Source organism: Oncorhynchus keta, chromosome 17, assembly GCF_023373465.1.
Source record: "Oncorhynchus keta strain PuntledgeMale-10-30-2019 chromosome 17, Oket_V2, whole genome shotgun sequence".
Lineage (NCBI taxonomy): Eukaryota > Metazoa > Chordata > Actinopteri > Salmoniformes > Salmonidae > Oncorhynchus > Oncorhynchus keta.
In genome coordinates this window covers 19,207,569-19,231,069 of record NC_068437.1, presented here as the reverse complement: position 1 = coordinate 19,231,069, position 23,501 = coordinate 19,207,569, and the positions used below count along the sequence as shown (strand labels likewise).

Sequence of the window (23,501 nt, the reverse complement as noted above, 5' to 3'; positions counted from 1 at the left end):
ATAACTCTATGTACACTTCATTATGGACTGTAATGCATGATATGTGAATAACTCTATGTACACTTCATTATGGACTGTAATGCATGATATGTGAATAACTCTATGTACACTTCATTATGGACTGTAATGCATGATATGTGAATAACTCTATGTACACTTCATTATGGACTGTAATGCAATGATATGTGAATAACTCTATGTACACTTCATTATGGACTGTAATGCATGATATGTGAATAACTCTATGTACACTTCATTATGGACTGTAATGCAATGATATGTGAATAACTCTATGTACACTTCATTATGGACTGTAATGCAATGATATGTGAATAACTCTATGTACACTTAGTGTACAAATCATTAGGAACACCTTCCTAATATTGAATTGCACCGCCTTTTCCCGTCAGAACAGCCTCAATTCATTGGGGCATATGGACTCTTCAAGGTGTCGAAAGCATTCCACAGTAATGCTGGCCCATGTTAATTCCATTGCTTCCCACCGTTGTGTCAAGTTGGCTAGACGTAATTTGGGTGGTGGGCAATTCTTGATACACACGGGAAACTGTTGACCATGAAAAACCCAGCAGCATTGCCGTTCTTGACACACTCAAACAGGTGCGCCTGGCATCTACTACCATTCTCCATTCGAAGGCACTTAAAATGTGTATCTTGCCCATTCACCCTCTAAATGGCACACATCCACAATCCATGTCTCAATTGTCTCAAGTCTTAAAAATCCTTCTTTAATGAACCTGTCCCCTCCCCTTCATCTACACTGATTGAAGTGGATTTAACAAGTGACATTAATAAGGGATCATAGCTTTTACCTGGATTCGCCTGGTCAGTCGATGTCATGGAAAGAGCAGGTGTCTCTAATGTTTTGTACGCTCAATGCATAAACAACACAATGAGGTTGATAACCTGTATCCAACCTCCAAGGGCATAGAGGAGCGGCATGGTGGGAAATGCTTGATGAGGGCCCCTTAATTGTCTCCTATAAAACACACACAGTGTACTGCACATCAATAGAATAGCCAAGCACCTGGCTGACTTCCACTCACTTTGGCAGGGCACTCAATAATGAGCTAACTCTCACACATCTGACCCCATGACTTATTGATGAGAGGGATCTTTTTTTGCAGGACATTTTATCTTTCCCTTGTGCCTACTCTTACTTCATTGCCCCTCTCGTCAACCAGTAAAGCACTGATAGACCATCTTCCGAAACGATCTCATTATTATAAACAAGGTTTTGACAATTGACTAAATGTGTCCCAATTTAAAATACTTTCATTCAATGGTTTAATATCTACTAAACTCCAATATCACTGAGCATTTATGTCATGAGATTATTTCGATTATTTGATTTATTTATTTTATTTCGGTGTCATATACCAATTGGTGCCCAGCCCGCTATGGGCTTATAAGACACAATATCAAGTATGAGTGCACAAAACACACAAAAAATGTTTACATTACACAAATAAAATGCATTTAACAATTAAATGCGTAATTAGCACTATTATCAAAGTACAATTTTCAACTTGTCACACTACACAAACAATACACTTCTCCTTCTCCAACAGGCTTCGGAAAAAGAAGAAGAAAAAAAAAACACTTCTGAAAAAGAACTCTAGCCTGTGTTCTTCGTGTAGAACCCTTCAGGGTGAGCACCAAACATTTGACCAAACAGAACAAGTCTCAAGTCATCGTACAGAGGGCAATAAAACACTAAATGGACTTTCCCCAAGATCACACAATACAGTACAATACATCGTTTTTTGAATTCTTCCTGGTGATTAGGGGGCTTTTTTCCACTGACCTTCTCTCACTTATGGTTTTATGATGAAAAAGAAAAATGACCACAATACAGACAAATGATATTCAAAGGATACCTGATGACTCACTGATATAAATATATTTTACAATATAGAAAGAAGAGTATCTGAACTCAGAGACAATATGTCTCTCAGACGCAAGGTAAATCATTGTCAGTTTTGTGCGTGTCATTTCCTTCCGGAAGACGGGGTTGAGAGTGGGGTGAAGGCATCCATTCTGAACATGTGTAGATGAGAGGACAAAAGCACGATCTTGTCATGGATACACCCTCTGTGTCTCTACCGCTGTCACGCTTCTCACCAATTCTGTCACTCTTCTGCCTCTTGTTCTTGCTCTACACCCCCCAAGACACACACACACCTCAACATTGTGTGATGGGGAATCTGTGATGGTATTATATCTAAATGACTTCAAAGCGTGTTGACACAGAGTCTGATTGAAAATGTTCCACTGGAAGTTGGAGTGTGATGTTTTGAATTAACAAGGTAGTGTTCTGACTGATAAGAGTTTTAGTCTGGACCTGTTTTGAGTGGGTTGAGGACATCTAGCTACTGTACGTCTACATCACAGTCGGCTGGTTGAACCCTTATGGAGGAGGACGGGCTCATAGTAATGACTGGAATGGGAACAATAGAATCATATCAAACACATCAGACACATGGTTTACAGATTTTGCATACCATTCCATTTACTCCATTCCAGACATTATTATGAACTGGTCTCCCCTCACCAGCCTCCTGTGGTCTACATGAATGTCTGTCCACAAAACCTTTAGAACATTGGTTGATGTAGAAGTATGTGGATAAGGTTTTAGTAGATTCAATCGTTGATAACCAAACAGATATCTACTGTCTTATAAAACACACAAGTGAAAACATGTCAAACACGCCAGTGTTTTGTGCTAAATGTGCTTCTATTATACAGTGCTATCTATCTGCTGCAACACCCACACTGTAGCCTAGCGCTGCAGTAATCCACCGTCATGGATGTATTTTAAGGCCTGGCAGCACCACAAGAGAACATGCACAATATGGCGCCCACTTATTCATTTATTATGTTATTCAGTGATTGCAAATGAATGCCTGTGACATGCAGGCAGTTGTGCTTCCTCTCCTCTCCCATAGAGCCCCTCCAAGTAGGAGTGTTCTGTGTTGTTTTCTTATTGTGTCATCACCATGGCAGCATGAGAGTCACAGGTAAACTCCTACAGAGAATGAACGGTGGGTAAAGCAAGCCCACACTCGACAAGGGGGAAGACTTGATTCTCTCTACTATGTAGAAAGTTTGTTTTTTCCGGGTTTTCTGGGTTTTTGCAGCGATGCAGTTTAGATTGATCACACGTTGTTCCCGAATCTGTCTCCTCAAACAGGGAAAGGTGCATTTTGAGTCACAAATTTCTATTGATTGAAAACAAATGAGGCCATTAATACACTCAAAGGGAAGTTCCATAACAGGCTTGTAGAAGGGTAGCTACAAAAGAGAGGTGCAGTACTGTTGAGAGAGGTTCAGTACTCATTTGAACGGAAGCTAAACATGCCATTATATGATCTGTAATTAGGCACAAACGTTTTTACAGTAATAGGTAGTTGCTCAATCCGTTTTGCTGTCCATTGATTGACCGTGAGGTTAGCACTGCCTGCAGGAGATGCCTGTAGGAGATGGAATGTACGCTAGAAAGCCGCTGACAGTCCGCAAGGCGAGCTTCAAACACACACAAGTGTGATGTGGAGTTACTCTTGACAGGCAGAATGAGACTCCAAGCAATGAAGCAATTAAGGACAAACAGGAACAGTGAAGAAGCATGGCCCATTATTTCTCCTTCAAGGAAGAGACAGGTGATTGTGCTTTTGACTGGCATGCAGGTAATAGGGTCATTTTGTGACTACAGACTGAAAGAGAGACTATACAGGGCTCCAGACTAACATTTTCACCTGGTGGTGTCACCAGCCCATGATTTGGTTGTGGTGTCTCGCAATAGAAAAAACAAGTAATCACTTATAAAGTCATTCACAGTAAGAGGAGTAATAGATGGTATTAAAAACGTCTTAATTTTTACCTAAAATGACATACCCAAATCTGAGTGCCTGTAGCTCAGGACAAGCATATTCTTGCTAAGTTTAAAGAAAAATGTGAATTATACCTTTATTTAACTAGGCAAGTCAGTTAAGAGCAAATTCTTATTTACAATGACAGACTACCAGGGAACAGTGGGTTAACTGCCTTGTTCAGGGAAAGAACAATAGATTTTTACCTTGTCGGCTCAGGGATTCGATCCAGCATCCTTTCGGTGACTGACCCAACACTCTAACCACTAGGCTACATGCCACCCCATTTGAAAGGAAACACTTTGAAGTTTGTGGAAATGTAAAATGAATGTAGGAGAATATAGCACATTACATCTGGTAAAAGATAACCATCATCTTTGAAATGCAAGAGAAATGCCATCATGTTTTATTCCAGCCAGGGTGAAATTTAGATTCTGGCCACTAGGTGGCAGCAGTGTGCGTGAAAAGTTTTAGACTGATCCAATGAACCATTGCATATCTGTTCAAAATGTTGCATCAAGACTGCCCAAATGTTCCTCCTTAAACAATAGCATGGTATTCTTTCACTGTAATAGCTACTGTAAATTGGGCAGTGCAGTTAGATTAAGCTTTCTGCCCATATCAGATATGTCTATGTTCTGGGAAATGTTCTTGTTACTTACAACCTCTTGCTAATCACATTAGTCTGCATTAGCTCAACCGTCCCGCGGGGGAGGGGACACCGATCCCGTAGAGGTTAAAGAAATAAGTTGTTTCATCAAACACGTCCATTCAGGAATGCATGATTCAATATATTTTTATGTGCAACCTAATCCAGTTATTGTCATGAATTTGGGATGACAATTTGGCTATTGTGGCTACAGTTTTAAGGCTCCAGAAATGTCAGAATTGTGTTTCGTTCAATAGAGAGGAATTTGCCCCTGAGTAAGTGGAAACTCAAAACACATTAGCTAGATGGAACCCCATGACTGGCTCATTATTCAGGTATGCTATCCATGCACAATCACACAGCCTAGCCTATGGCTATGATGCTGCCCTCAGCGTAAAACAATGATGAGGACACCCCTCATGTTTGGGTAGAACATTGCTATTATTTCTGAGCATTGAACTTATATTTAAATTGTCTTTGATGACACCATGCCAATGAAAGGACAATATATGGAGGTGTCATACGGACAGGGATTGCTTACTTGGGTGGGTACAGCACATTGAATCCATTTGTGTTAATATGGCAAGATAAGTTGATAGTTGTCCCCCTCTATTTAGGCTCCTGAATGTATCTCCCAGGAAGGACTTGCCCTACAGTAAATTATGAATGATTATATCTGAGTATATATAGAGTACATACTTCACTTTTTGCATATACCTTCTTTTTTTGTACATAGTATAGAGCACGTAGCCCTTTCCTGCAGTCAAATGACCTAGTGGCCTCATGGGTGGAATGCTCTTCATATTTTCATCATTTCATAACTAATAAACATCGTTTTTTTTAAAGCAGCCTCTTTCTAGAGCGCCGACCTGAAGATCACTGACGTCATGATTCAACCTTGTTTTTTTCAGAGTTCCCAGTTTTCTTAAAAGCACCATAAATCCAGAGAATGCCCCACTTTAATGGCAAAGTTTCATGACAGAATTTGCCCACAAGAAGGACCATCGCGCCACCTTCCTGTTCAAGTGTGCACAGCACAACGATGAAAAATGTATTGTATGCCCCTGCATAAATGATGTAATATGCCAGGGAGATATGTATACTGTAGCTCAGAAAGTAATACTAAGTGTATGTTGTGTAGTAAGCTGTTAGTAGCCCATGTGCCTCAATTTGGTCCCTTTCCCCCTCATGTTCTGAATTCTGTCACTATACATTTCAAAAGTGCTGAACAGATAATTACAGTAAATTGACTACGTCCGTCTTTGCTCGCTCATGTCTTAATCAAAATTACGGATTGTCTCTTATCCGCTCATCTTTCCCGTATGCCATAGTTTGTACATCTCAATTGTCAGTAGAAACCACATTTGTTTAAGCAAGTCAGCCATATCAGCTATGTTTTTTTTAAAGGCAGTAAATGAGGCTGAATGAACTGTTTCGCTGCCAGACAAGGCTCCACTGATAGCCAGGTGTAGTGGTGGTAAGGAGTCACTCCATGGTGCTGAAAAGAAAGCTCTGCTGTTGGGACAGCTTTATGTAGGCCCTAACAGTTTGTGGGCACCGTTTGTCACTGTTATAGTGCAATTCATGTATTATTTAGTGTTGTGGCTATGCTGGCATGCATAAAAAATAAGAGTTTGTCCCACCAAGATTTATATGCCAAAATTTCCACTGATAAGGTGTTATATTGGGATGCAAGCTCAAAATGTTATACGTTTCAACTATCTGACATGGTACAGGTGTCTTCTTTTTTTAAGCCCATAACCATGTGTGTGAGGTGTATAGTTTTGTTTCTAAGTTGATTTGTTTTAAGACTACCAAGAAAATATCACAGCTCAGGAGAAGACCCAGAAAGTTTATTACAAAAACATGGGGCAGGCAAACGACAGGTCAAGGGCAGGCAGATGTCAGGAATCCATAGAAGACTCCAAAAGGTACAGAACGGCAGGAAGACTCAGGGTCAGGGCAGAGAGAAGGGTCAAAACCGAGAAACTAGAAAACAGGGACTATTGGAAAAAAACAGGAGTACAGGAAAACTGCTCGTAGGCTTGAGACAAGACAAGAGACAAGCCGAACCGACAACAGACAAACAGAGAACACAGGTATAAAGACACTGGGGAGAATGGGGAAGATGGGCGACACCTGGATGGGGTGGAGACAAGCACAAAGACAGGTGAAACAGATCAGGATGTGACAGAAACACTCTGTGTGATCCTGATTTAGGGTAATTTAAAGCAATATTGTTAATAATACATGAAGATAATGGATTAGGTGCTATTGTTCCTACCGCTGTTCTATTTTTGTCTGTTTAGGCATTAGGCTTGCATATCTGTCATATCTTCATTTTTTTTCATTTTCTTCATTTTTTTCTTCATTTCCCACCCTTACTCATCAAGTCTGCTAACTTAATTGTAAAGGTCTGAATTGGTTACTCATTTTGTTTCACTTTATTATTATTATCTATATTTTGTATACATTAAAGGCTCCCAAGTGGCACAGCAGTCTAAGGCACTACATCGCAGTGCTAGAGGTGTCACTATAGACCCTGGTTCAATTCCAGGCTGTTTCACAACCAGATGTCATTGGGAATCCCATAGGGTGGTGCACAATTGGACCAGCTTCATCTGGGTTAGGGGAGGGTTTGACCGGGGTAGGCCATCATTGTAAAATAAGAATTTGTTCATAACTGACTTGCCTAGTTAAATAAAAAATATGCTGGTTAAGAAATTCTGTACGTAAGGCTGTCACTCATTGTTATGCAACAACCCTGTAATTAGTGCAGGGCAGGGGGAAACAAGGAGGGAGGGGGATGGTTTATGGAGAGGGTCATCTGGGTGGGGAGGGACCAATGGGTGGGTTTCCCTGTGGGACCTGCTTTTTGTTTTACGTCCATGCAAGCCGTCAATAGATGTGACAAGTTAAAAAGGCAGAGAGATTGGCAACCTCCTTCCCGTCCTCTTTCAGACACACACATACAAGCCTAGACCAAGTTTCCTGTTAGGCTGATCACATTTGTCATGAGTCACTGCATGAAATAATTGGCTGTTTTTGTCAAGGCAGTAGAAGAGGTCAATTGGGAATCAAGGAAACAAAAGTGCCTTAGTAAAAACCCTACCAAATATCAGGATTTCAATGGCAACGAGAAAACAAACTTAATGCCTCGCAGCTATACAAAGGACCTATTTGCTTACTGTATGCCTACTGTTCCTAATGATTGTCAACTTGTATATACAACTACCATAAGGTTCTGCATGATTACTGTGGCATTCTTTTATCATCAGTACTTCAATGGCATACAGACTATGAATAGCATGATTACTTGATATGAAATTGTACTTTGCAGAAGATGCCATCGGTTTGTGAGCTGGTGTCTAAGAAAGGATCTGCATTGAGTCTGTATTAGGGAAATTAAGACTTGTTATCTATTGGCATATGTTGTACAGGAAAAGGGTTGGGATACTCCTTACAATCTGATATCACAATGACTCTCCTTGATGATGCCACTTACGCATCAGTGCTTCAGGTTACTATACCTGTAAACTAGCTTCAAAGGGGGTTCTGCTTTCTTGAGCTGAATTTCGACTAATGTTACCATGAGAACAGAAAAAAAGTAATTATCTGGAGAAAATACTTGATGATTGCAGCACTCTGTCAGTCATTAGAGTCTCTAATGGCAGGGTTGTAGCAGTCAATATGGAAAAGGATTGATTGAAGAATAAGGGAGGATCTAGATATCGGAGACAGGAGACTGATATTCAGACTGGCTTCACCAATTCTGTTTTAATGGACATTTCATAAACAGCTTCAATGCAGAGGATTACTATTGTTCAGGGCACTTTAGAGGTTCATTCGCTCCATGTGGGGATGCATGATGGGATGCTTGATTCTTCTATGATCTACAGAGAATGAAACACTTCAACAGGCTTTTTTAAAAATCCTTTGACTCTTGCAATTTACGTATAGGTTTGCAGGTGATTATTCCACGTGTCTCTGATTACTATTTTGTTTGTGTAACACATACAAATGGATGGTGACAGATGGTCCTGATTCCCCACATTGTCAACCAGGCCTCAGCCCTACGGGTCTGGAGTGAGAGAGAGCTCTGCATATCTCATACCATGAGCATCAACAGGGCAGGTCAGAGTCTCAGTAGAGAGGAAGCCATGTGCATGTATGTGCATCCATGTGTTAGTGTGAACATAGCATGGTGTGTGTGTGTGTATGTGTGTGTGTGTGTGTGTGCGTGTGTGTGTGCGTGTGCGTGTGCGTGTGTGTGTGAGGCATTTGGACAATTTTCTACCCACTGGTCTTCATGATTACTGTTGCCAAGAATAAACATGGAGGTTGTATTTCACACTGATGATAAGTAGAAGTGAATGGGAAACGTTGCCTGTCTTAAAATGTTTTAATCAAATGCCAGATTTTTTTTTATTTTTAATTTTACCTTTATTTAACCAGGCAAGTCAGTTAAGAACATATTCTTATTTTCAATGACGGCCTGGGAACAGTGGGTTAACTGCCTGTTCAGGGGCAGAACGACAGATTTGTACCTTGTCAGCTCGGGGGTTTGAACTCGCAACCTTCCGGTTACTAGTCCAACGCTCTAACCACTAGGCTACGCAGATGAGGGTCAATCATATTGCTTTCACCTACTGTCTGGTCTCAGATCAGTGCAGATGAGGGAAAGGAGACCAGGTATTCCTATAAATAGTCTCTACCCTCTCGGTTTCAGTCTTTTTTGCAGCAGCAGCCGAGGTCACTTTTTTGGTTACTAATTGATTCCACTTGTGTTATTTCATAGTTTTGATGTCTTCGCTATTATTGGACAATGTAGAAAATAGTAAAAATAAAGAAAAACCCTGGAATGAGTAGGTGTGTCCAAACCTTTGACTGGTACTGTATTTAAAAAAAAACTATTTTCCACAAGAGCTTCAAAATAAAAATAATAATAAAGAAAGAAATGTGACCTGATTCTCACAGGAAGCAACCTGACAGGATTTCTCATTAAGGGCTCTCTGTTTGTAAGGCATGGATATAATTATGTCTCTCTCTGTAACAGCAATGATTCTCTATCCCCTTCTCTCTTTGGGCCCTGGAACCTCAGTTTGCACACATTATTCCACTGGGCAAAAACTGGTTGAATCAACGTTGTTTTCACGTAATTTCAACCCCCAAAATCTATGTGATGACGTTTTCCAAAAGCTGGCGAAGGCTGCTGCCGAAACGTGTTCGTTTGTTCTGACCTCTGCTGCTAAAATAAATACATAAAAACTTAAAGAATATTTCAGTGAGTGTCAGTTTTTCCTTTGTTTAAGTACACTGAGTGTACAAAACATTAACAACACCTGCTCCTTCCATGACATAAACTGGTGAATCCAAGTGAAAGCTAAGATCCCTTATTAATCCACTTCAATCAAATCAAATCAAATCAAATCAAATTTATTTATATAGCCCTTCGTACATCAGCTGATATCTCAAAGTGCTGTACAGAAACCCAGCCTAAAACCCCAAACAGCAAACAATGCAGGTGTAAAAGCACGGTGGCTAGGAAAAACTCCCTAGAAAGGCCAAAACCTAGGAAGAAACCTAGAGAGGAACCGGGCTATGTGGGGTGGCCAGTCCTCTTCTGGCTGTGCCGGGTAGAGATTATAACAGAACATGACCAAGATGTTCAAATGTTCATAAATGACCAGCATGGTCGAATAATAATAAGGCAGAACAGTTGAAACTGGAGCAGCAGCACAGTCAGGTGGACTGGGGACAGCAAGGAGCCATCATGTCAGGTAGTCCTGGGGCACGGTCCTAGGGCTCAGGTCCTCCGAGAGAGAGAAAGAAAGAGAGAATTAGAGAGAGCATATGTGGGGTGGCCAGTCCTCTTCTGGCTGTGCCGGGTGGAGATTATAACAGAACGTGGCCAAGATGTTCAAATGTTCATAAATGACCAGCATGGTTGAATAATAGTAAGGCAGAACAGTTGAAACTGGAGCAGGAGCATGGCCAGGTGGACTGGGGACAGCAAGGAGTCCTCATGTCAGGTAGTCCTGGGACATGGTCCTAGGGCCCAGGCCAGTTGAAACAGGAGCAGCAGCATGGCCAGGTGGACTGGGGACAGCAAGGAGTCATCATGTCAGGTAGTCCTGGGGCATGGTCCTAGGGCTCAGGTCCTCCGAGAGAGAGAAAGAGAGAAGGAGAGAATTAGAGAACGCACACTTAGATTCACACAGGACACCGAATAGGACAGGAGAAGTACTCCAGATATAACAAACTGACCCTAGCCCCCCGACACATAAACTACTGCAGCATAAATACTGGAGGCTGAGACAGGAGGGTGTAGATGAAGGGGAGGAGTGTAGATGAAGGGGAGGAGACGGGTTAAAGAATGGAGGGAGACTCAATATTAGGAAGGTGTTCTTAATGTATTGTACACTCAATGTAAATGCCTTTTGAACCCGGCACCCATATACTTTTTGTTACTACAAATGTTTGAGCTGAGAACGCCAATTTCTCTCTCTATACCACATGGACCAATAATGCTATCCTCCATAGGCTTCTACAAGATGCAATTAAAATGTGGACTTTACCCCCCACCTGAAACTACTTTGTTTCCTGTTTTAGAGTGTTTTGTTGCTGTTGATGTCTAGTTGATTTAGGCCTACATGTCACATTGATTCTAGTTGATTTAGGCCTACATGTCACATTGATTCTAGTTGATTTAGACCTACATGTCACATTGATTCTAGTTGATTTAGGCCTACATGTCACATTGATTCTAGTTGATTTAGGCCTACATGTCACATTGATTCTAGTTGATTTAGGCCTACATGTCACATTGATTCTAGTTGATTTAGGCCTACATGTCACATTGATTCTAGTTGATTTAGGCCTACATGTCACATTGATTCTAGTTGATTTAGGCCTACATGTCACATTGATTCTAGTTGATTTAGGCCTACATGTCACATTGATTCTAGTTGATTTAGGCCTACATGTCACATTGATTCTAGTTGATTTAGGCCTACATGTCACATTGATTCTAGTTGATTTAGGCCTACATGTCACATTGATGTCTAGTTGATTTAGGCTTATAATTGATTCTAGAATATATGTCACATTGATTCTAGTTGATTTAGGCCTTTATGTCACATTGATTCTAGTTGATTTAGGCCAGTCATGATTCTAGTGCATACATTCACATTGATTCTAGTTGATTTAGGCCTACATGTCACATTGATTCTAGTTGATTTAGGCCTACATGTCACATTGATGTCTAGTTGATTTAGGCCTACATGTCACATTGATTCTAGTTGATTTAGGCCTACATGTCACATTGATTCTAGTTGATTTAAGCCTACATGTCACATTGATGTCTAGTTGATTTAGGCCCACATGTCACATTGATATCTAGTTGATTTAGGCCTACATGCAAATACTCTGCGGCATTGTGCCGCTACTGACAAATCGAAGCTCACTATAGCTTCCAGCCCCTAGTGGATTGGCTGTTGATACCTAGCAGTACCTAGCAGTACCTAGCATGCTTGCTAGCACCCACACGTGGTGAGGCAGAATACAAGTGATAGTTAAGAGGGCCAGTTAGCCACATCCCTCTAGCTTAGTAATGCTGTTGTCAATATTTTCCCTGCCTTTGAATAATTTTATAATTTCACTTATCATTCCAGTATTCATGAAAAGTGTTTCCTACCGATATCACTTCCTTGTCCTCCAGGGGATAACATTCACACTCATGCACCCAGGGGAGTGTGGGTAATAGTTTGGGAATGACTGGCCATTTACACTCTATAAGTTGCACTCACCTAGCCACGCTAACCTTGCCCTCATGTGGATGCTAACAAGCTAGCAAGCACCAAGGTAGTGCTACTTATCAACAGCCATTGTCAGCCAATCCAGTAGGGGTTGGAAACTATGGTAAGCTTTGATTGGTCACTCGCGTTGCGATATTGGGGAGGATAAGAATCAAGTTCAGATTTCCTCAACTTTAGTCCCGCCCTGTCCCGCCATCGCTCAATGGTCACCCTGCCCATTCCATTTCTCTTGCTTTCTTTCCATTGAAAGTGAACGGCTTCCGATGTTTCACCGCACGATGCCGCTTCCTATTGTGAACACACTGCGGATGTATCTATTGTCGCTGCTGCTACGGGGGAGTTTACGTTTAATTCAGTTTGTCATTCTTGTAATAGTGTTTATTGTCAGATTTTCATCTCCTGTTGTAATTGTGCATGCACGCGTTCGTGAGTCATTTTGTGACAACAAGTTGGGGTTTTAAGCCCTACCTGACACCACCTGTTAAAGCTATATATGAGGATTTTCCCCTAGCACAGGCTTCTTGACACAGAGGTTATTCCAATCAGTTTCAGGTTTCAGGCCTTCGGGTTGGAAGGAGGGGAACAGACATCCTACTGGGCACGCCACGTCATTTCAGCATGAAGAATTGAATTGTGTTTGGTTGTCAACACAAGCAAATATCAACATTTGAAGGAGATGTTCTGCTTGGATAGTTCCATCTGTGCCACTGACTTAGTCTGGCTTTAATTCCAGTTTGTCTACAAATTAATCATTGATATGTTGGATTCACATCTCCATCTCAACCAAAAATCGAACTGAAAGAACAGAACAAAATCAAATGTCATTTTTTAAATATAAACTCAGCAAAAAAAGAAACGTCCTCTCAATGTCAACTGCGTTTATTTTCAGCAAACTTAACATGTGTAAATATTTGTATGAACATAACAGGATTCAACCACTGAGATATAAACTGAACAAGGTCCATAGACATGTGACCAACAGAAATGGAATAATGTGTCCCTGAACAAAGGCGGGGTTCAAAATCAAAAGTTACAGTCAGTATCTGGTGTGGCCACCAGCTGCATTAAGTACTGCAGTGCATCTCCTCCTCATGGACTGCACCAGATTTGCCAGTTCTTGCTTTGAGATGTTACCCCACTCTTCCACCAAGGCACCTGCAAGTTCCCTGACATTTCTGGGGGGAAAGGCCCTAGCCCTCACCCTCTGATCCAACAGGTCCCAGACGTGCTCAATGGGATTGAGATTCGGGCATTCACTGACCATGGCAGAACACTGACATTCCTGTCTTGCAGGAAATCACACAAAGAACGAGCAGTATGGCTGGTGGCATTGTCATGCTGGAGGGTCATGTCAGGATAAGCCTGCAGGAAGGGTACCAAATGAGGGAGGAGGATGTCTTCCATGTAATGCACAGCATTGAGACTGCCTGCAATGACAACAAGCTCAGTTCGATGATGCTGACACACTGCCCCAGACCATGATGGACCCTCCACCTCTAAATTGATCCCGCTCCAGAGTACAGGCCTCGGTGTAAAGCTCATTCCTTCAACGATAAATGCGAATCCAACCATCACCCCTGGTGAGACAAAACCGCAACTCTTCAGTGAAGAGAGATTTTTGCCAGTCCTGTCTGGTCCAGCGACAGGGGTTTGTGCCCATAGGCGACGTTGTTGCCGGTGATGTCTGGTGAGGACCTGCCTTACAACAGGCCTACAAGCCCTCAGGCCAGCCTCTCTCAGCCTATTGCGGACAGTCTGAGCACTGATGGAAGGATTGTGCATTCCTGGTGTAACTCGGGCAGTTGTTGTTGCCATCCTGTACCTGTCCCACAGGTGTGATGTTCGGATGTACCGATCCTGTGCAGGTGCTGTTACACGTGGTCTGTCACTGCGAGGACGATCAGCTGTCCATCCTGTCTCCCTGTAGCGCTGTCTTAGGCGTCTCACAGTATGGACATTGCAATTTATTGCCCTGCCCACATCTGCAGTCCTCATGCCTCCTTGCAGCATGCCCAAGGCACGTTCATGCAGATGAGCAGGGACTCTGGGCGTCTTTCTTTTGGTGTTATTCAGAGTCAGTAGAAAGGCCTCTTTAGTGTCCTACATTTTCATAACTGTGACCTTAATTGCCTACCGTCTGTAAATTGTTAGTGTCTTAATGACCGTTCCACAGGAGCATGTTCATTAATTGTTTATGGTTCAATGAACAAGCATGGGAAACACTGTTTAAACCCTTTACAATGAAGATCTGTGAAGTTATTTGGATTTTTACTAATTATCTTTGAAAGACAGTGTCCTGAAAATGGGACATTTCTTTTTTTGCTGAGTTTATATATTTAGTGATCATTTTTACCCCCTTTTTCACCCCAATTTCTTGATTATGATCTTATCTCACCGCTGCAACTCCCAAACGAGGTTGGGAGAGGCGAAGATCAAGTTATGCGTGTTCGCCACCCTATGGGACTCCCGGTCAAGGCCGTTTGTGACACAGCATGGGATTGAACCCCAGGCTATAATAGTGCCTGCGATGCAGTGCCTTAGAACGCTGTGCTACTTGGGAGACCCCAAACTGGACTTTAAATGCACATTAAATACAGTTTTATTTGATTTAGTCCTATTCTTTAACTTAGATTTTTGGTTGAGCTGGAGATCCAATATATTTATTATTAACTTGTATTTCCATTTTCAAAGAATCTTGAAACCGTAGACATATATTGTCTATTTTTTGTGAATCTTGGGATAAATGTATAGGCCCAATGCAGCCATTCTTATCTCAATATCAAATAATTTTTGGGTAACAATTACTTTACAGTGATTGTTTGCAATCAAAATGATCATTTATTTTTATTTTTAAATAGCTTCTTAGCAAAGAGCAATTTCTAGGACTGTATGTGAGTGTCTGAGTGGGAAGGGGAAAACTGAAAACTAGCGCTTATTGGCAGAGAGGTTTGGAACACTCTTTCTTATTGGTCTATGAACTAATGTACCACCTGGTGATGTCACAAGGCAGGTCAAAACTCCATCCCACCACAAAAGGCTGAAATTTCAAGCAGTCTTTTCAAATAGCTCTTACACTAAAAGGGCATTATCATAATTTTCACAATTTCACAGTATTATTCCAACCTCATAGTGTGGAAATATATATAAAACACAAGAAAATCAAGTTTGACTGCACTGGGCCTTTAAAAAATAGCCATTGATGACTTTCCAAATGCTATATAAGCCTAAATAGCATCATTGATGATATATGATTGATAAAGTATGGTCACATTCCATTTGCTCTGTTAAACCTACCCTTTGGAATGACTTTGATAGCAACAGTGAATAAGTGGAGATTTCTCAATAATCATTATCATGATAGCACATTGGTAATAGGCAGTGACAAACATCAAAGCTAAGCAGGACTGGGTTTGGAAGGCTGAAGGGATAGCTGTGGATAGATCCATTGGAAGTGCTCAATATGTTGTTTCAAACATACAAATTCAACATTTTATACAAGGTTTGTCTATGTTGAAATGTGTTACCATGGTGCCATAATCCTGTGGTTGTCACGTGGTTTCCGCATCACAATACGTTGACAAATTGTGTTGAAACAAAGTTGATTTAACCAGTTTGTGCCCAGTGGGATTTGTATGGTAAATAATGTCAAGTTTAGCCTGGATTTATTTTTGTTTCAATTTAAGTGCAAAGTGACACTGGGCACTGATCTGATCATATTTGTATATATTTTTGTGAATAATTCACTGAATTTTATCTGCATTATACTGGCTGCCTTTTAAAATGTTTTTGTATTTGTTTTGTTTCCATACTTCGTGAGGCAGTCCTCTAAAAAGGAGACATGCTTGCCTGGACGAACAATCGGTCAATTCTGAACATTGAACCACAGGTCTAATGATAAAACACCATAAACGAGTAGTCTGTTGTTATTGTGTTATACACACACTCTGCAATGGCTGTTAGGATCTGAATTGAGCTGCATCCTGTGTTGCAGGTGTGTCAGTTTCCTTTCTGCCCAGTAGGTGGGACTTGATGCTTGGAGCATGGACCTTGCTCTCTCTCCCATCACTGTTTCCAATGCGCTATCCATCTGTCTTGGAGCGGTGCTAAAACAACCTGGAACTAACAGCTAACGGCAGCCTGAATACAGCCAGGGTAACCTATACCATGCAACCTAGAGAGGAGGACAAGCCCGGAGTAGTGATTCTTGAACCATTTCTAATTTGACGGAGTATTTTTTACTATTATTCGTTCTCGTCTATAAAATAGATGGACATTACCGCAATTGTGTCAATTTGACATACCTCCATACATTCACTCGTCCGCGCGCACACACCACACAATTGCAGTCAGACGGGCTCCGGTTAGGAGATTCAGAAACGCTCAAGGATATTATCCCCCAAAACTTTAAATCATGGATTTATTTTTTATTCCACCACGAATTTGCTGGTGGAGGGTATTGTTTCTTTTGAGCATCTTTCAGGACTACTTGAGCAATATGCTGGACTGCCCGCCAACCTGCAGCTGTTCTCCAACTGAGATATATTGCAATAAGTCTGACAATGGGAAATTCTTTCCTTTGCTTGCACTGCAAGATACTGGGAACAATGGAAATAACAGCATCGAAGATCTGTTCAAGAACATCACCTCAATGTAAGTATTTATGCCCACTGTGTGCCATCGTGCATCATATGTTGAGCCCATGTGAACCACAACTGTCCCTGTATTTTATTTGTTTTACTCTCGCCGCACCTCCTTAGGTGATATAATCAAGACTGCAAACCTGTGTCTAACTGGTCAGAGATTCAGCTGAGTCTAACACATTTTGTATCTAGAAATCCCTTTCACACGACGTCGTGTGCGTCAAAGCTTGTCCTCCAGCCACAAATAAAATGAAATATATAAAAAAATATATGTAATTGTCCAAATAGACCTGTTGGTGCATTGGCCCCCATATACCCCAAATACCGACTATTGCTCAAGAGACCCGCGTTTGCCTCTTTTCTAACTGTTTTGCATTCATGTCAGCGACTCAAAGAATTGATAACGTTTGCAAACGTCTGAAAAGGTGGTCTGGACTTAGTGAAATGTTTAAACCAAGAGATAGAAAGAGAGAGATTTATTTCGATCTGCTCTCAATGTGTAGCCGTGTCATGTTTTATTATAAGGCTACTTGATCATAACATTTTTTAACATTTTACTCCGCACAGTGCAATTACGCTACCTCAAAGTAATCGTCGTTATATAGATTTCGTTGCCACCCTGTCAAGTTTGTGTTATCAGCCAGGTTTGATGTTCCTATTTTTTTTAACCATGTCACTCACTCATATCAGTGGCTATTCTGATGAAGTACCCGCATATTGATAACATAAAAAGGTTATTTAAACCTTTTGGGAAAAGTAAAATGTCCTTGACAGAAGGTTCCCCCTCATTTATTCCCAATGGAAAGTATTTTGGGACTCTATAAGTAATGTGTCCGTAAAAATAGAGCACGGACACTGTTGACATACTTCCATTTATAAGGCTTTTGTTTTATAAATAAAATGGCATTAGTTCTGGAGAGGAACCATCTCCCCCACCGCTCATAGCTCTTTCAGCTACAATGTTAAGCCATTTAGGACTCTTCCTCACAGCATGCTGAATTTGTATTTCACCCGTTTGTATTCACCTCTAAATGATTCGAAAAGAAAACAGAAGAATAGTAGTTTGAGACACGAAAGAAACAATATAATCAATATCAATATATGGAGAGATTTTGGATCTGGGCCGTTACATCGCAAGCTGAAGAGAATATTTTGGTTGAACAAAACCCCAATTCATTAATGATTCTTTGATGAGATTTGCCAAGGACGAGGGTGCCATGACAACCTCTTTGCTTTGCACTGAATCCACTCAATTTCCATAGCCTGAGAAGAAATGTTTTGCTAAGTGCTTAGGATGTAGACCCCATTTGTGGGTCAAACACATGCATAATTACAACGATATAATTCTAACAATGCCGCCTGGTTATAAATCGCTAAGCACACTATACAACAAGCACACAAGCACCAGTCAGATTGTCTTGACTTTGTAGGTATCATTTTAGTGTGCTTTCTTATTCCACATCCCCTACAAGGCCACTAGAGGGGCTGCTGGTTGTTATTTTACAGAGATGACAACTCTTGGGCATTCGACAGAGCGACACGATTGCAAACGTTATTTTATGTAGGCTACCGGCTCTATCAGAATGTTGGAATTCATTATTCTCTTTTCATGGCGTGATTTCTGTTGAGCGCTGTCGCAAAGAGCCACATTTTATGGCTTCTGCTGTTATGTGTGTAGGAGTCATTCAGCACTCCCTATCACTGGACAGCTCCCACACACTAACTTGGGTTGGGAGCCGGCGGTGTAGGCGTGAAGAAAATCTGCACCAGTGAAATGCGGAAGTTGTTCCTGCACATACACGATAGATTGTTAACACCGATGCGATATAAGAGTAGACCTAAGCATTTCCTTGAATATACCATGAACTAATTGTATATGTGAAAGCTATCGGCCTCAATTATAGCTAAATTTGTCTCATGGCACAGATGTTCAGAGTTCAAATTTCTAAAATTCAACAATTATTTCGGGAATTGTGTAACAGAATATTCACAAAGATGTCTTTGGAAGGGTGTGTGTATTGTGATTGTCCAATGATACAGCATACCTCAAATATAGGATTTTATTCAACTTCAATTGAATCCAAATGTAGGCTTATGTATGTAATGCTTTAAATGTCATATTGCACCAAAACATCATAGATGCCATGCTATTATGTCTGAGTTTCTGCTTCTGACAGGCAGTAGGCCTAGGCTTTAATGGATTACATTGTTGGCAGTATTATTTCCTCCTGAAAATGGCAAGCTAGTATGCAGCATGAGGGGTATCATCCAGGGGCATGGTAATGTCATACTCTGCTTGGAGTGCTCTGTGTGACCAATCTTTCTTCTTCGTTAGGCTTACTGGAGCATGTTTGAAAAAGCTAATCCTTATGGACATTTCTCTAAAACCAAGTGTGTTTGAAATGGATTAGGCTGGGTTGTTTCGCTGCATAGACAATGAGGAGGAAATTGTTCTCTTTGAGAGGCACATTTGTTTTAAGACTCGAGCAGCCTCACTCTTTGACCAGTCTTCAATGTTCACGTTCACAATACAACAGGTGGATTTGCATGATATAGCCATATATCCGTATGAATTGCAGTCACCCTGTTCCCTATAGAGGAGGTGCAAAGGCACGCTTTTGGCCTTTTCCTGTCATAGACATACTGTTGGCATTCAATTTGTGCTGCTCTTTTAAGACAAAGTCCTTCCTATCACAGTGCTATCAGTAATTATAGGGAAGGCACATCTGCTGCCAATCCAAATGGCAACACATAGCGCTTTTTGTGCAGTCTCAAAAATGTTATATTTCCTATTTCCTTTCATTACTCCTGCTCAAGGTTGTGTGTGTGTGCGTGTGTGTGTGATTATCTGTCAGTTTACCTCACCTCATATATTTCCTCTGTGTATACTTTGTCTATTTAGTACCCTAAGAAGAGACTATTTGTTTTCATCAAGAGTATCCATTAGGATAATGGTATTTTCTCTGTACTTAGTAAGGCCAATCTCTGTAGAAGCCAGTTTTCTGTGCATTTTTTTAAATCCTGGAATTCAGAGGCTGTGGTCAGCTTATTTTAAAAACCACTAGCCTACTATACTGATGGCTTGAAAGATTACTTGAGCGTTATATACACTATTTGGACACCCCTTAAAATGAGTGGATTTGGCTATTTCAGACACACCCATTGCTGACAAGTCTATAAAATCGAGTATACAGTCATGCAATCTCCATAGACAAACATTGGCAGTAGAATGGCCTTACTGAAGAGTTCAGTGATTTTCAACGTGGCACCGTCATAGGATGCCATCTTTCCAACAAGTCAGTTCATCAAATGTCTGCCCTGCTGGAGCTGCCCCAGTCAACTGTAAGTGCTGTTATTGTGAAGTGGAAACGTCTAGGAGCAACAACGGCTCAGCCACGAAGTGGTAGGCCACATAAGCTCACAGAACGGAACCGCCGAGTGCTGAGCAAGTATTGTGTAAAAATCGTCTGTCCTCACTTGAAACACTCACTAGTTCCAAACTGCCCCTGGAAGCAACGAAGCTTCATGAAATGAGTTTCCATGGCCGAGCAGTCACACAGAAGCCTAAGATCACCATGTGCAATGCCAAGCGTCGGCTGGAGTGGTGTAAAGCCGCCATTGGACTCTAGAGCCGGAAATGTATTCTCTGGAGTGATCAACAGCGCTTCTCTATCTGGCAGTCCGGTGGATGAATCTGGGTTTGGTGGATGCCAGGAACACGCTACCTGCCCCAATGCATAATGCCAACTGTAAGGTTTGGTGGAGGGAAATCTTAACGCTACAGCATACAATGACATTCTAGACAATTCTGTGCTTCCAAATTTGTAGGAACAGTTTGGGGAAGGCCCTTTCCTGTTTTATCATGACAATGCCCGCATGCACAAAGCAAGATCCATACAGAAATGGTATGTTGAGATTGGTGTGGAAGAACTTGACTGGCCTGCACAGAGCCCTGACCTCAACCGAATCAAACAACTTTGGGAAACATTGGACTGCGTGCCTGGCCTAATCGCCCAACATCAGTGCCCAACGTCACTAATGCTCTTGTGGCTGAATGGAAGCGAGTCCCCGCAGCAATGTTCCAGCATCTAGTGGAAAAGTTTTCCAGAAGAATGGTGGCTGTTATAGAAGTAAAGGGGGGACCAACTCCATATTAATGCCCATGATTTTGGAATGAGATGTTCAATGAGCAGGTGTCTACATACTTGTGATCCTATAGTGTATGTTGAGCCATTTGCTATCTCTCCACGGTCTCTCAGAAAGCTTACACTTAAGAGAGTGGGAGTTAGCCTGCACATGTTCACCAAAATGTGGGGAAGCTATGAAAAGGAGGCTACATCTGTGAGTGACCTCACTCCTCCCACACCCTCTACTCTGCCTCAGAGGAAGATGGAGCACCTCTTTTAAACCAGAGCGAATTAACGACACAGTGGAGTACAGAGTACAGTACATGGAGTACATCTGTGTACAGACTGACAGATGGAAGGACTGTCAGAGTGTTTTCACAAATCTTTATTCAACAGAATTCAACATGATTGAGGCATACAGTATATGTGAGAAAGAGGAGGAGGTGACTGCCATTTTGGAGTGCATATTTTATGATTGCTGTTGTGGAAGTGTAATCTGTGTAAGGTCCCTTTAAGGCAGAGTGTACCAGTGGACCCATGCCCGCCCCTTACCTGGTGAAAATATGGTTTATCATGCTTTGTGGTTTAGAGATGGTTCATCATCTATTGTTAATCATTTATCATAATTGATCAACTTACATGTTAAGTGACCTCCAGGTGTGCTACTTCTTCCAAGTACAACTGTGGACCCTGACTGGTCGTATCTCTGTGGACAGATCTTTAAACCAATCTGGCGTCTCTCTGCTGAGGTCCGCTTCACCAGATCTGAGAGCTGGATCTAGGAAATGAACTGTCATCAAATGGCATACAAACATCTTGAGCTTCAGCTTTGCTTTCAGATCTATAGTTACTGCTAGGCTATCTATGATCCTGAGCCGTTCTCTAAGGTTTGGCCTCACAGTGATCCTAGCTGGAGCTAACTCACAGGCGGAAACCTTGCCAGTCATGCAGAAACCCAACCGAGTACTCCATCAAATGTCACTTTGTCAGTTGACAAGATCAAGTCAGAAATCACAGCGTACTTCAAATGTTTTGAATCTGGAGGCGTTTAGCTTTTCCATGGTATAGCAGCAGCACACGGTGTGAAAAGCATAATGTGCATTGAGGTGACAAAGCCACTTCCTGGATGACTGAGAAAGATATAGCATATGTAGTCCAATCAATTTTGTGTTTAAGAACCACATGATATAAAAACACTGAACATAATGCTATGATGAATGTGGCATGCTCCTAATCCTTTTGTGACATTGGGTAAACATGAAAACATCACAGTCAAGTACTACAGGTTGGTTATATACTGTAGTATAGCCTTCAGTAAATAAAATGTGATGATTTTAAGACAACTTAGTTTGTCCATTCATGTTGGGGTTGAAACAGTTGCTGTATTTGGTGTTTTCCAACTAGGATAGTGAGCGGTCAGTCCAATGACCCCACTGATGACCTTGAGGGATTGAAAAGCTTTTTGGTCACCATTACTACTGGGATGGAAATATACCTGCATGCATGACTGACCTTTCATATGATTCATTATGATTTCCAATAACATTAGCGACCATTGTCCCTTTTTGAAATTGATAACAGAAAGCATACTCCCTCTTGTCTTGTTGTCCACCCCTACTGAAAAGGCATTATGTATTTGACTAGGGCCATTATGCTTCTGTCCCCTTCGTGGTACCACCCGTGTGTGTGACCCCTAATGTGCATTATGCAGAGGGCAACCCTGTTTATGAAATAGATAATAGCACAGATCAATTGCAGGGATAGTCTTATATTATAGACCCATGTACTGTATGTCTGTATGTGTTTATGTGACAACGGACACTGTCAAGGTCCAACAAATCAATTTCCCCCGGAAACAATATTTTTTGTTTGTGTGATGTTTTGGGGGAAGAAATAGTTAGGGTGTACATTATTTTATATGGTATTGATCTTTGAGATCCTTTCTCCTCCAACGTGTTTCCCAGTTGGGAATATCCATTTATATGAAATTGTTCAGAACACGATGTTCACTGTACTAGATGGACAGGTCATGTGCAACGGTGCTTCTGTACATCATGCTTACTGAACTTTTGTAACTAGTATTCTCTCAACTCACGGAATGCATATGCACTGTATTGAGTCCCTGGGTCAATTCTTGCAACCATTCGTCTCTCAATACACGGAATGCATGCATTGAGTCCCTGTTTCATTGTTTTTACATTCCTGCCTGTTTATTAACATGATCAATGTCAGTCTCGTTTACCTCTCTGACCTCATTGGTATGTGCATTCCCTGGTGTGGAGAACATGAGCAATGACTGGACTCTTAATTGATCTATCGCAAAGAATGAATGCACATACAGTCTGTGACATTGCATCTGATGGCTTAAACACATTGTTATA

At 41.4% G+C, this 23,501-nt stretch overlaps 1 protein-coding gene across 5 annotated transcripts in view; it reads left to right on the top strand.

Annotated features, from left to right (window-relative positions):
• Positions 1 to 16,427: 16,427 nt before the first annotated feature.
• The window catches only part of ntrk3a (neurotrophic tyrosine kinase, receptor, type 3a), a 298,611-nt gene continuing 291,537 nt past the window's right edge, over positions 16,428 to 23,501 (top strand). For all 5 annotated transcript variants that reach the window (XM_052465650.1, XM_052465647.1, XM_052465649.1 and 2 more), the window contains exon 1: positions 16,428 to 17,003. In XM_052465650.1, coding sequence (XP_052321610.1) covers positions 16,765 to 17,003 — 239 coding nt within the window. In that variant the 5' untranslated portion in view covers positions 16,428 to 16,764. The remainder of the gene's footprint in view (positions 17,004 to 23,501) is intronic.